General features: G+C 49.5%; 1 protein-coding gene across 1 annotated transcript in view; it reads right to left on the reverse strand.

Moving 5' to 3' along the window:
• LOC137467924 (hydrocephalus-inducing protein homolog) overlaps positions 1-13856 on the reverse strand; it is a 62259-nt gene that overhangs the window by 26193 nt on the left and 22210 nt on the right. The window contains exons 12-23 of the mRNA XM_068179334.1: positions 13345-13577; positions 12432-12532; positions 11045-11180; positions 10432-10596; positions 9395-9547; positions 7324-7562; positions 5882-6134; positions 5114-5257; positions 3708-3848; positions 2914-3230; positions 1185-1347; positions 592-690 (exon numbers count right to left, since the gene is read on the reverse strand). Of these exons, the coding sequence (XP_068035435.1) occupies positions 592-690; positions 1185-1347; positions 2914-3230; positions 3708-3848; positions 5114-5257; positions 5882-6134; positions 7324-7562; positions 9395-9547; positions 10432-10596; positions 11045-11180; positions 12432-12532; positions 13345-13577 (2144 nt within the window). The remainder of the gene's footprint in view (positions 1-591; positions 691-1184; positions 1348-2913; positions 3231-3707; positions 3849-5113; positions 5258-5881; positions 6135-7323; positions 7563-9394; positions 9548-10431; positions 10597-11044; positions 11181-12431; positions 12533-13344; positions 13578-13856) is intronic.

Raw genomic sequence — 13856 nt, forward strand, 5'->3', positions numbered from 1 at the left:
CCGCTGCACAAACATGGCCACAATCACCCTAATCTGATCCTGCATCTGTGCCACTGACCAATGGAGGGACCATAGGGAAAATCTTCTCCCATACTCAGAGATCAATGCATTAATTAATACATTACATTACAGTGAACTGGGATGTCTCCTGGCAGTAGAAATTCTCTCTTCCCTTTAAAAAGCATTTCTTAACTGCTTTTAGAAAAGGAGAAGACTCAGAATGAGAGCTCTTGGAGCTCAGGGAAGGACTCCAGCCCAGCTCATCTGACTCCTGAGGCTTTTCCCCTCTCTCTCTGATTTAAATGCTGCTTTCTCAAGGTGCCTCAGCAAAAGCTTCTGCAAAAATTTCCTATGAGATTAGGTCAAGGGGGAGCAATGCCCTCCACAGGTGCTGCACAGCATCCTTGGGCAGCCCTACAACATGTCCTGCACGGCCCTTCCAAGAACCAGTTGCTTCAGCAGCACTTTGTGATGGGCCTGGAGGGACGTGAGGCCCCTCTGTGGGCAGTGCTGAGGGCCACCAGTGGGACTGGGAGCTACAGCCCTGCTTGCCACACTGACAATGGGCAAGTGAGACAGATTCCCTCTTACCTTCTCTGTTTCAAGGGGAGTGTGAGGTACATCCACGGAGCTCCTGAATCCCGCCAAGCCTAGTGCGAGTTGAGGGTTTTCAGGAGTTTGTGGTGGCACCTGAAAAACAAGCCATTTTCTATGCTAGGAGGAAGAGACAGCCACTTTGCAAAGTCTCAGTTTGTAAGACAGCTTCAGGGCCACCAGTGCAATACCAGCTCTTGGGTGAAAGCAGAGACTTGGAAACAGGTAGTCTGGCTGGGTTGGGAAAAGGGTACATGGAGATCAGCACTCATCACAGCTTGCTATGGGAAGGAAGCTGGAGGTCTTACCATCACGCTGCAGATAAAAGCCTCATCTTACATTGTGAAGGAAACAAGGCAAAACAATCCCACACTCAGTGGAGGCCTGTAGGATCTGACCAAGCTTCTCCAAGGAAAACTCTCCTATTTCTCCCTCTCACACACCTCATTGTCCAGCCACTGGCCCTGCTGCCCGGCCAACTCTCAGAGCACAGGACAGCAGGGCAGCAAAAGGAGAGGTCAGCACGAGTGTGACTTGTTGGTGGCAGGCTGGGGAGGCAACACAAGCACTAGGTGTACAAGAAAATCTACCTCTGCTCCTAAAGATTGAGTAAAATCCTGCACTTCTTTCAGGGCTGTGACTGCCTCCTCCTTTTTAATCTTGAAGTGTCTCCATCGAGATGCCGGGCAATCCAAACAGGTTCTCTTCTCCTTTGGTGGTTGGGGTTTGAATTTAGGTGGGTAAAGCTCATATCTGAAAAACAGCATAACTATGAACAGGGACCGCAGTGGGAAGAAGGGAGGGACACCTGCACGAACAGCTCCTGCTCAGGATGCAGCCCTGGGTGGGTGCTGGCACACTGAACTGAGAAATGGTTTGATCCAGCCCTTCCCAATCCATGCTGGAGCAGGTCCATCCTAAAGGCAGCCCAGGGATGACACTGAGGTAGCAGTAGTGAATGCAGCTGCAACTGCTTGCATTGAGGAACTACAGAGGACAGGGATTAACACCTTGTGGGGATGCAAAAAGCACAGTGGGAGAGGAAAGACAGAGAAGGAAAGCAAAAAGGTGAGATTTGAGACACCGAGGGGCAGACCCAGCCACTGACAAACCAGCACAGCCCCCCGCCAATGCCCAACGCCAGAAACTCTGCAGCTCCACCAGGTATTTATCAGGAATGTTTCCCTGACAGTGTTGGGGGGTTGGTTGATATTTTCCAACACTTCCAGGTGACTCAGGTCACATTCCCCATTTTAAATTGAAGCAGGTGCTCAGGGTAACTCTGCTTGTGTTTCTAATGCCACGTGAGGGACACAGTTGAGCCGTGCCTGCCTGTCACCCTGCTGAGCTGCAAGTGCTCCCCACACAGCCAAACACGACCTGGGTGCTCCATTCCCAGACAGGCATTCCGGGCCTGTAATGACCTGCTCCCCAAAGAATCACTGCCTTTAGCTTTGTAGCTTGTTACCTAAGGCTGGGTTTCATTTCTGGATGAGGGGCTCTCTCATCATAACCCCCAAGAGACCCCTAATCATCTATTCCACTGTCTTTAGTTTTAATGAATGGTTTGAGGCAACTTCCCAGGAGCATGGTGCCCAGACAATTACATTTTTCCCTCTAAAGTAGAAACTCTCTGGGAGGCAGGGATAGGAGATGATGTGATGAACAAATCCTGCTGCCAAGCAGTACAGAACCCATAAGGGACATGTTGCAGAGTGGAAAAGTCAAAATGAGTAACAAGTGTCACAAAAAAAGGGAGTGAAGAATCACTGAAAGCTGACCCCTGGGAAGGAAATCATCCTGGCAGTAAAGGAGTTGTCTCAGAAAAGAAGGAAAGGGAAGGTAACAAGATGTTCAGCATCAGCCCAGGCACTAAGTAACTCTTTCCCTGGTGTTGGGACTTTCTGGGCATCCTCCAGCACAATGCAAGGGAGGAAGGCAAGGAGCAGAGAGCAGCTCCTGCAGAGAGGACCCATCCCAAAGCAGAGGGGCCAGAAGGGCCTCCAGCAGCACTGTGGGAGCTGGGACTAGGAGCCCTTCATCAAGGTGGACATTGCCTCAGGCCACAGAGGTCTGAGAAAGCAGTTTTCACCCCAACTTTCCTTCCCAGGGGAAACCACTATGGGGGCTACACAGCACCAAATTGGTGGAAAACCTATTCCCTGAGCATCCAGCCTGACCACAGCTGGTCAGAGTTATTTGCACAAGAAAAAGTCGGAAGCAGTCTATCAGATCCTAGGCAAACAGCTTTGTTCTTTGCCAAGTACAAACAGGACACCAGCAAGAAGAGCTTCAGGGAGAGGACAAAGGTGCACATACCTCAACTTGTTCACCTGGTTGTCCGAATGGAATGACCAGCGGTACTCGACGGGAAGTGGACTGCAGTTGGTGATCTCCAGAGAACGCACTTCTTCAGTGCCAGCCACAATGCAGCCAAAGTCCAGGGTGCTGGGCTGGATTTGGAGATTTGGGAAGTGGACTTCTCCCCGAAGGGTGATACGCTCCACATAAGGATGGCCCCTGACCATGCCTATCTTCAGAACCTTCTCTGTTTTCCAGCTCTTAAAATCCAGTTCATAGGCTGGATCAAATGCGATGTAGAGATGACAGGTCTCCCCTACATCCACTGTCACAGGCTGCAAGGAGATGAGCAGTAATTATTCACCTGTGAGATGATGTCCCAAGGTCTGACAGCAAAACCAGTAAATGTTCAAAGTGACCCCACCATGTGCTTCTCAGTTCATTTCTTTACAGCAGGGGTCTGACTGCAGGCACCACAGTCTAGTCCAGGATTCCCTCAGGCCATTTCTGTGCTCAGCCCCAATAGAAGGGGGTGGCTTCTGGAGAGCTGGAATGCTTTCCAGGAGAAACCTTTACTGCATGGCTTGCCCAGACCCAGTTGCCTGCTCCCTTCTCCCTGTGCCTTAAAGCCGGGATGGATCTTCTCAATTCAGATAAGATTTCGATTCCTTCAGCAGCTCTGCTGATGCAGCTCAGGCCAGCCCACTGCTGATGCTACAGAATAAACTTCTTGACTCAAGGAGCTCCCAACAGAAAGGCAACACCACATCCCTCCTCTTCAGACCCCACTGCAGGAGTCCAGGGCTGCTCACCTGGCCATCTGGGAGGGGCTTCTGGTCCTCATCACAGACCAGAAATGGCTGCTCCAAGTCCAGCATAAGGTCCAGTGGCAGCAGGCAGGTGTTTTTTAAAGCCAAAGGCTGGTACTGCAGCGTCAGGACATCACTGGGTTTCTATAGAAACAGGAGAGAAGGAAAACAGCCTCAACTAGCTATAGAGCTCCTTCTGCTTCTGCTGCAACTCACATTTTTCAGCCCCAGAAGTGCATACACCTCTATTTACCCTTTCTATTTGTTTCTACCCTTTCAGGAGGTTTTTCTTTATAGCAGATGCTTCTCATGTTTAGAAACCACAGCATCCTCTGGGGGACAGGGAAACACTCCCACGTACAGATGAGGGAATAGGCCCCTGAGAGGAGGTGGCTGCTTGAACAAGATCTAAAGCAGAAAGTGAATCCAGACCATTTGTCTCCAGTTTTGTCCTTCTATTGGGCAGAACAGCACTAGATGGTCTTCACTGGCATACAGTCATTTCTCACAACCTTATTGGCTCTAGCAGCCTCATAAAAGCCTAAGCTCTTCCTTCCTGTCTATGCATTGTGCTGGGCTTCCTGCACGGTTTTAGAGAAACCAGAGATTTGGGAAACTACTTCTGGATGCACTGACATCAAACAGGTGCTGTGCCATAATATGCCATAAATCAGTTTGTGTGAGTGACATCGAGCAGAACCCAGGTAGAACCAGAGACAGCGGAAGAGCTTCTAATTACATCTGAAATGCCTGTTCCAGGGGGGATTCTGTACTTCAGTGGAAGCCTGGGAACCAGAGGAGAGGCCCGAAACTACAGAAACCAAAGGATAAAATGTCTTCTCTTTTTCAGACAACTTGCAGGAGAGGGAAGGATGATGCTGGAGTTGGGATCCAGAGACTAAAGGGCACCTGCTCTGCCTCAGTGTTATCATCACTGCAGCTGCAGGATGTCTGGGGGTCCTTTGAAGCAGGTGAGGCTTAGGAAATGCACAGAGCTGTATCATATGGCTATACCATAAAGCATCCATGCCAACAGCAGAGAAGGCAAAGAGACACAGGAGATGATGGGTTTTTCCTTGTCAGCCTGAGGAATTCACAGGAATCTCCATTTTTCCCAGCTTCCATACAGCATCATTGTACAGACATCACTGTGCTTTGGAGGATCCTCAAAAGCCTCCCTTTACAGTGAGCAGAGAAACTGGCATTTCTCTGGAAGTGCCACGATCCCCCTTGGCAGTGCAGCTGTAACTGCAGTTTTACTTTGGGGAAGTCAAATACCAGTCTCATCTCTAAAAGCATCTTCACTCACTTTACAGAGTGCATCAGGAAGGGTAAAGAGGGGCTTTAACACAAGCACACAGCCCCCTCAGCCATGCTGTTAAATGCCAGGATGCAATCCAGAGACTTACCTTCTCCACATAGAAAGAGAATTGTCTGGCTGATGCTTCTATAGAGGGGTGAATAAACTTGCAGGTAATGGTTGTTTCTATTATCTTCTGTGTCATTCTGCTTGTCCCAATGACAGCTTCACACAACACATAATCCTGCACCTCCTGCATGCAAGAATCACTTGTCACCAGTGGGTGGTGGCAGGGCATCCAGCAAATGCCCTGCATTGGCTCAGCACCCACCACTGGCCTCATTCCTGCCACAGAGTTACGGTCACTGCCCCCTTTTCTTCCTGTGATGCAGCTTATTTATTCTGTGCTCAATTGTCTGCATCACTGCACCCCAATAACCACAAAAGACACTTGTGAGAAACTCCCTCCCTTCACATGGCTTTTGTTTTACTCCATGCTTACCCCAGATAAAACACTTGGCACTTCTTTAATTCTCTTTCTTTTTGGGCTCCTAGTCTAAGTGTAACTTATTTCTCTGCCCTTCTTTGCTGACTAAGCATGCAACAGTGTTTGCCCCAAAAAGTCAATATTTCCTTCCACCCCTACTTTGGGATCAGCACTGGGTTTTGGTAGCTGTGGAATCACAATAAAGTCTTAGCTGGTCTGATGGTGGCCAGCAAGGAAAGCAACTGGTGCTGCCACAGAAACGTGTGGTCTTAAACCAGTTTATTGAAGGCCTCTGCTCATTTCCCCAAGCAAATGTCAAGGGACTGTGGAACAAGCCCAGGGGAGGGGATCTGATGGTTCCCCAGGCTCAGCCCCTGGTGGGCACCTCACCTGCGCGATGCGGGAGAAGCCTCGCAGCACCATGTCCACAGACTCGCCTGGCTGCAGGTCCTTCGACAGTGGCTCCAGCCCAAACACGGGGGTGGCACGTTTGGGGCTTTGGGAATCATCTTTAGGGCTACTGAGGGCTGAGATGCCCTGGCCCTCCTCCTCAGGTGGGCTGCAGCATCCCACGCTCCAAAAGAGCCGATGGAAATGGTGGCCCCCGTTTGTTACTTTGAACCGATGAATACAGGGAAGGAGGCTAGAATAGAAGGCAGGATGGAAAATAATATGGGAATAGCTATTTCCCTGGTCATCAGATTGCTCCCAGTGAGCAACCTGACATGTTAATTGCTTGGAGACTGTCTTAATTTCCAGCTCTTAATGTGGACCAGAAACAGTGTCTGATGAGCTGCCCTTCTGATGTCATTATTGCAAAGGGAAATATGTTTATAATGGTAATGTAGCATTTTCCAGGCGAGGCTAACAGGACCTGGTGTTTTCCTCCAAAATGTTTGTTCTGGGGTGATTCATACTGTTACTGTATTTTGTATTAATCTGTGAAACTGCAACTCAATCTTTGAGATCCTGCACTTGGTGACCTTGTGTGTGGGGGTATGATTGCAGGCATTTCGCAAAGCCGGCTTGGAGGCAGTTTCTGGATGATCCCAGCAAGCTGGTAAAAATTGTCTGCCTGCTCCTGGAGAGGAAACCAGGGCAGCAGGGCCTCTCTTGTTCATAGCAGCCTTGGTTTTGCATTGGTAGCCATTTGTAGAAATTTCATTTTGGAATTAGAAACTGTTTGGAAGTGAACTTTGCAAACTCTGCTGGCAGCAAAATATCGAGCGAGGTCCTGGGCAGAGCAGGGCAGCAGCAGAGCCCACGAGCAGCATGAGGAAGCAGTGACAGTGGCAGTGCAGACCCCGCACAAACAGAGAGTTTCCATCTGCCTCTGGAACTGCTCTGTGGGCTCCTGCCTTCCCGGTAGGGATTGTCACCCTCCTGTCTCTTTGTTCCCGGGGCCCCTGCTTGCCATTTTGGAAGGGAAGGGTGTGATGCCATCTTCCCTTGGTCCCTCAACCACATGGAGGGACCACCTCACCAGGGCACCCTTTTGGGAACCTTTTGTTCTGGGGGAGCCTGCCATCATCACTTGATCATTACTTACTGTCCTGCTGACAGACATTTATGTCTTCACTTGATCAAGTAATGATCAAGACATTAGAACTAAAGACAATTCAATGGCAATTTAGCTACTTGTTTCCCTGTCAGTGGCTTTTGAGGATGCCTAACAACTATCAACTGGCCATCACATGTTTCTAAAGGAATCTCTCTGCCTTCAGGGAAGGAGTCAGGGCTTTGAACACTGAAGGAGACATTGCCTGAAGGACTACAGCAAACCTGCTCCTTGTTGAGACAGGAGGAGAGGTGGGAATGGAGAGATCTCCTACCTGAATTGGTATCCCAGGTTGAGCTCTGGAGCAAATGGCTTGTCTATGACAATTGTGGTGCCAGTGCCCAAAGCCACGAGCCCACAGGCGGTGCGAAGGCTGTTCCCAATGGACAGCTGGATAGCGCTACCAAAAATCTCTGTGTCATCCAGGCTTGCTGTGACAGTCACAGGCACCTCACCCCTAGCGGGGATCACTCCTTCTCTGGGTTCAATGGCATAGCAGTGGGGTTTGCAAAGCTGTAAGACAAGCATAATATGCATTCGGGACAGAAACAATACACCCTGCTCTCTTGTGGGATACAAGAAAAGGAAAGGCTAAAGAGGGGATGATAAAAATCATAAAGGCTTAAAATCCCTAAAATACAGTATCGGGCAACAGCAGAGCTCATACAACCTGTATTTTCCCCTCCTTTAACAGACTCACCTAATTAACCCACTTTTGCCCAACCCAAAGGATGCTTATCCTCAGGAGACTGTTCCTTCCCCAGTCTTTCTCTGGAGTGTGGGCCAAGGAAAGCTGCTTTCTCTCTCCTGGCTTCTCACAAAGGCTCAAGGCCAGAGGAAGCTAGGTCCGCTCAAATCCCACTCCAGATACCACACGGCTGGAGGATACTGCTGAGAACCTGAAGAGTATCTCTGCAAAACCAGTTGTGCAAAACCACAGCACCAAACTATTCTTTCCCAAGGGGCCATCAGTGCTTCTCAACATCCCCTAAAGGACTGAAGCCCTCACTTCCCACCAATCATCAGCTGTAGAGAGGTGCCCCAGTGCCCTCTGCTTTGGAAAAGTCACCTCTAAATGCTTATAGCAGGGCAGGAAAGCAGGAAGCAGAAAGAAAACTGGACAACATGTGCTCTTTGGGCATGGGCCACTCATCTGAAAAACTCTTGTCATCTGTTTTCTCACAGACTTGGGCAAGATGGGGCAAGAGAGCTGGAAGCTGCCCCGAGGAGGGAGGAAAGGCCTTGCACCAGCACAGCTGTACAGCCACAGCTCTGCAGGTCTGGCCCTGGTCCGAGCATGTGAAACCCATCTGTTACACACCACGACCACCCAGCCAAGGTGCACTGCTCTCTGCAGAGGCTGAAAGCAGAATTCCATTGTGGAGTTAGAGAAAGCTGTCCTGGAAAAATCCCTCACTTTGAGGTTACATTTATCCCCCAGACAGCTGGAATAGCAGCAAGAGGAAAATTCACACCCCTCCTGCTTGGCCCAGGAGGCTGTGGCTGGACTCTCCCACACGACCTGATGCTTTACCCACAGCCACAAACAAGTCCTTAATATCAGGTTTTATCCAACTCCACAAGTTCAACACACCCAGCATGAAGAAGAACAAACCTCAAGCCCCTCACAGATCTCCCCTTCCAGCAGACATCCCACCCAGACCCAGGCCCAGCCTGCAAACCCTTCCTGGCTGCACCAGCCCTGCTTCCCCTGCCAGGGGAGCAGCCCCAGCTCCTTCTGCCCTTTGCAGTCTCCGTGGATTAAACGGCCTTTCTCTGCAGCTGGTCCCCAAAGATTCTCTTCAACGGCACAGAGATCACAGGCTGTGGGGGTGCCCACCCCCCCACATCTTTGTGTGGACAGCCCAGCTGGCTTGACCCCCAGGAGGAGTGAAAATTGCCTCCCCACGAGCAGTCTGAGGACAGACCTCACACCCTGCTCTCTACTAGTAACAGCAGTTTGGCACAAAGCAAGTGTAGATGGAACAGGGAAACCATAGGGAAATCCACATTCTCTAGGGAGCAAAGGACCACAGGTTTCTCTTGATCTCAGAGCTCCAAAAATGTGACACGCACTGCTAAAGACCAAAAATAAAATTAAGGGAGAACTTGTCAACACAATCCAGACTAATTTCTGCTCCAACATCTCTGCACCTGATTTCACTGAGGGGTGCCCCAGCTAATACCACTCCAGAGCCAGGTTCCTCTAGTCCCGCTCAGATGGAGTATTGGAGTATCTTGCCTCCTCTCACACAGGGCAATATGGAAATCTTCCATATAAAAACCAAGTCATGGCTGCTACTGACCAGTCAATTTCCCTGGAAAACAGCCCCACAGATACTTACGATCTCTAGCCTGAAGTCTGTAGGGACGAGACTGTTGTTGAAGAGGGTAAAGCTTTGTGAAGTAGGCTGTAGCGCTGGGATCTTGCCAAACTCTATCAGCCTTGGACTTGGGTAGATTTTTGCCAGCCGTCCAGAGCTCCATAATTCTGTTCTCTGTTCCAGGAAGCAGGCAAGAAAGATTTTTTAAAAAACAAAACAAACCACAACAGGGAAAGCTAAAAAAGCTTAAACAGCTCAACTGTGCTCAAGTTATTTCTTTAGGGACAGCTACCACTCTCCAGCTGAAATGCTGGACTTTTGGGGAAAAAAAAATTACATATTCACCTCCAAATTAAAAAGGATTAAGGTACAAGAAACTTTTAAACCACGTATTACTGGCCCAAAGGTAAAAGCTTTGAAAGAAATCTCTAGTTAAGACCAGGTTGACAGTTAAACAACTGGTTATTCTGGTGGGGAGAAACCCTCCTCTTTAAGGTAAGCAGCCTGATTGTTGAAAGCAACTGTTTTGTCAAACTTCAGGCTCCCTGGCACAGCTTGCACTGCCTGTCCGTCCTGTTGACTGATTTACATGCAGTGCCACAATGGCCCAGGTTCAGTGTTTGGTGCCATCCAGGGAATTTGACACCATCATTTCCTTATGTTTTAATATAAGTTAAGGTCCTTGCAACTACTCTTCAGATGCCTGCTCTCCTTTCTTTTACAGAAAGCTCAAGTCTTTTGAGCTTTCTGTAAAAGAAGTCTTCTGACATTCTCTTTTGTGCTCAGAGAGATGACAAGACATTTTAAAACAAGTATTTCCAGTTAATAGCATTTTAAAGATTAATTAACTAAAATTATCCTCGATTCCAGCTTAGATGAGCTACCTTCTGTGTCAGACACTGAGATTACCACCTATAAGGCATGAGCTGTTTGTGCCACCGATCCCTCCTGTCCTTCTCCTCAGCAGCCTGTGTTTCTTTTCCCCGCAAGAATCCCTGTACGCTTTGCAGCCTGCCAGGAGCAGCTGCACAAAGGTACACATCTCCCCTTGCACTCACCAGTGGGTTTCTCTCATCCCCAAACACGCCGATAAGAACGTCGGTGCGATGCTTGACCAGTGTTTGGACTTCAATTATAACCGGAATCTCTGCAACGCTGTGAGGCTGGACAATCCCACAGGGTTTGGGGCTGGAGTAGAACACAGGAGAGTCCTCCTCGCGTTTCTGGAAGGGACAGAATCAAATGCAACTTCAGCGGGACCTCTGAAGAAACTTTAGACTCCTTAACATCCACCGCAACAGCAGCTTACACACATTTTTTAAAAATCCCCAGGACAAAGGTAAGAGGCACAAACAAGATGCAAGAATTGTAGGCTTAGCATTCTCAGGGGGTCCTGCAAAGAGGCTGCCAGCACAGGCGTTGGTGTCTGTGGATGCAGCAGCTTTTCACAACCCTCTAAGATCTCCCACAAGAAAACACCCTGAAGACTAGAACATAAACTCTTTCCTCAGGAAGTTAAACTGCATCCTAAAGTTTACATTCAGGTAGGATCCTGTTCTCAGCAGATCTTAAAGACTGAATAGAAACCAGCAAGGCCTTATCCAAACCCTTTTTTTCCCTAATAATCTCCTCAATAATATTTGAGAGGTGGAAGTGGATGCGATGCCAAACCTGGGGAATAAGCCCATAGCAGCCGGGAAGGTCGGTGTTATTTGCAATAAGGAACTTCCTCTGGTATGGCACCTTCAGCTGGCACTCATCGTAAAACAGGATTCTAGGGTACACTTGCAGCTCAGGAACGAGACACCTGGCCAAAGAGAAGACCCCAAGAGAATCAGAGATACTGAGAGAATGGAGAACGTTTACTCCCAAAGGTTGTGAAATGGAGCATAACACACTTGTCACTGTCAAATGGACATTTAACAGCCCTACAGTGATAAATTGCCTTCAAAGCCTTCCCACTCAAACATGTCTTGTCAAGGAGGGGCAAACCCTGAGAGGCAGCACCCAGAGGCTGCCAGGTGCCCCAGGCAGAGCACTTTGTCCCACAGCTGCCTCAGCTCCTCCTTTACGCGAGAAGGATTTCAAGGACTCCTGTAGCAGTCCCAGTGATCCATGAGCTCCGTGGGAGCCTTCCCAACAGGGATCAGTGCTCACTAGGGCTCAAGGAACACACAACTCTAGTCATAGTCTCAGTAAAAATGACTCCCTTCTCTCCCACGGTGCTGTTGCCCTGCCTGAGAACTCAGCTGTTTGCCCCAGCCTTGGAGGGCACGAGACACCCCCTGCCCTACAGAGTGGGTGATCACCCCCTCCCAGGTCCTACAGCTCCCTCGGTCCTTCACTCCACAGGTCCATGCACTGACTGCCCCCAGTTGCACTTGCTTGACAAAATGGCAGCCCAGGCACTGACTGGATGGCTCTGCCTGGGACAGGGAACAGCACCAGGGAACTGCATCCCTCTTGTCATTAAACTGACACCCACCGCAGCATAGCAGGATGGAATTCTGCTGCAGCAAGAACGACTTTTGCTTTAAGTCTGAGAACGTTAAAGCTCAAAATGGGAAGCAGAGGGAAGGAGAAAAACTAGAGCTGACCGGCCACATCAAGGGCTGTTTTCCCCTTGTAAGATCTTACCCTCACCACTCTTGCTGTGAGCCACTTCCCCCTGTCACATGCCCTCATTAACAGAAGCAGACCCTGACTCCCAGCAGGCTGCTTGGTGTGTCCCAAACCAATGCAGGGTGGTCACAATCCAGCACAACTCCACCTCTTGCAGGAAGAAGGAGAGGAGGCCCTTGGGAAATTTGTTCCAGCTCAAGCACCAAAAGCCAGGCCAATAAATGATATCATTCCTGGTCCCTTTAGAAAAAGGCCCAGGACCGTGCTTGGCTGTGAGCAGGGGTGCTTTTCACCACAGGCTGCTGTCCAAGCACTGCTGTTCTCATGTCCAGCAGGGCACAACATGAGGTCATTAAACAGCACTTCTCCTTGGGAGCTGCAGCCAGCAAACCCTGTGCAAGGCAGTGGCTGGGGGAGGCCAGGGAAGGGCTGGTACCTGGCTGTGATGGTCAGTGATGCCACTCCCTTGCCAATACCCTCCAGGTCCACCAGCATTTTCTGGTAAAATTCCATCACGGTATTGGAACACAGGGTCACCTGTGGAAGAGAAGAGCAGTAAGTTCTTCCTTACAAAAGCCAGTTACCCACGTGTGATATCCTCCAGTTCTTGTATCATGGTAAGGAAAGGGCAGATTTTGCCTTAATTCTTCTGCTGGGCCATGTGTAGAGCACAGTCTCTGAGAGTAGCAAAAGCCTTCTGACAAGACCAGATTTGTTAAACACACCTTGGAATCAGGGCATAGGTCAGCCAAATTGAAACATTAGACTAAAGCTCTACACACCACTGTATTCAAATTAATGGGCCAATTTTTCCTCTGACTGCAATGACATAAATGCAGAGGAAATCTGACTTGAAGAGAATGAGTTCAGCTTTACAGCAGGAAGCTGGGGGCAAAGTGTGACCCAGCAGGTGCTGGGCAGTTCATGGCTGCAGTTTTTTGTCTCCACTGGAGATCCCTGCAGTGAACACAAATCATTCTGCTCCCCAGGAGAGGAGAAATGAGACCAAGAAGAAAAGCTAACTGCTTTTTACAATGACATCCCTCTAACAGCCACCTTCTGTCCTCATCCTTGCTCTGCCCACTTGCAATCAAAGAAATCTCTCTCTAAAACACAAGAAGGGCTTTAGTACTTGACCATATGCTATGTGATCTCAGTGTATGATTTTGGAAACAAAACGGTGCTCCTTGAGGAACGTCCCGAGGAACCCAGCTAGCAGAGGCCTCTCGCCAGTGCAGATCTCTCACTCACACGATGCTCAAAGCTGGCACCAGAGCTAAAGCCCTCCCACGCTCCAGGGAAGCTTCAGCCCTGGTGCTGAAGCGTCTGTGGCTGGGCTCTTCCCATACCTCAATATCCTGGTGTCCCTGGGGGAGGATGGTCCCTTGGCTAGGATTCATTGTAAACTCCCTTGGCTTCACGTAAAAATTAATTCCCTCCCTCCAGGATGGGTCACTGTCGCTGCGTATTTGATCAAAGCTGTTCACAGCAGGCTGCGTGCCCTCGTCCAACATGCGGAGCTTGAACGTCACAGGCACCGGGCAGGTGTTAGTCAGGCGACAGCTCTGGGTGTAGGGAAAGCCTAGGAAAGGACACAAATATCCATTTAGGCACCAATTATGGCACGACTCCTGGTGTGAATATCCTGGTAGGATGAAAGTGTCACGGGAGTTTAGCTCTTTATTATCTGAACTACAGCTCACCGAGAAGCTGCATGAGGAATTAATCGTCACTTAGTTCCCTTAGACACTGATTCCAGACTGCAGCCTTAAAAATGCCCACTCCTAGCCCTGCTGAACACTGCAAGCGTCTCTCCTTCAGATGGCAAGGAGCTTCCTCACCTGGCCCAAACCAGCAGGTT

This window comes from Anomalospiza imberbis, unplaced genomic scaffold (genome assembly GCF_031753505.1).
Source record: "Anomalospiza imberbis isolate Cuckoo-Finch-1a 21T00152 unplaced genomic scaffold, ASM3175350v1 scaffold_87, whole genome shotgun sequence".
NCBI classification, from domain to species: domain Eukaryota; kingdom Metazoa; phylum Chordata; class Aves; order Passeriformes; family Viduidae; genus Anomalospiza; species Anomalospiza imberbis.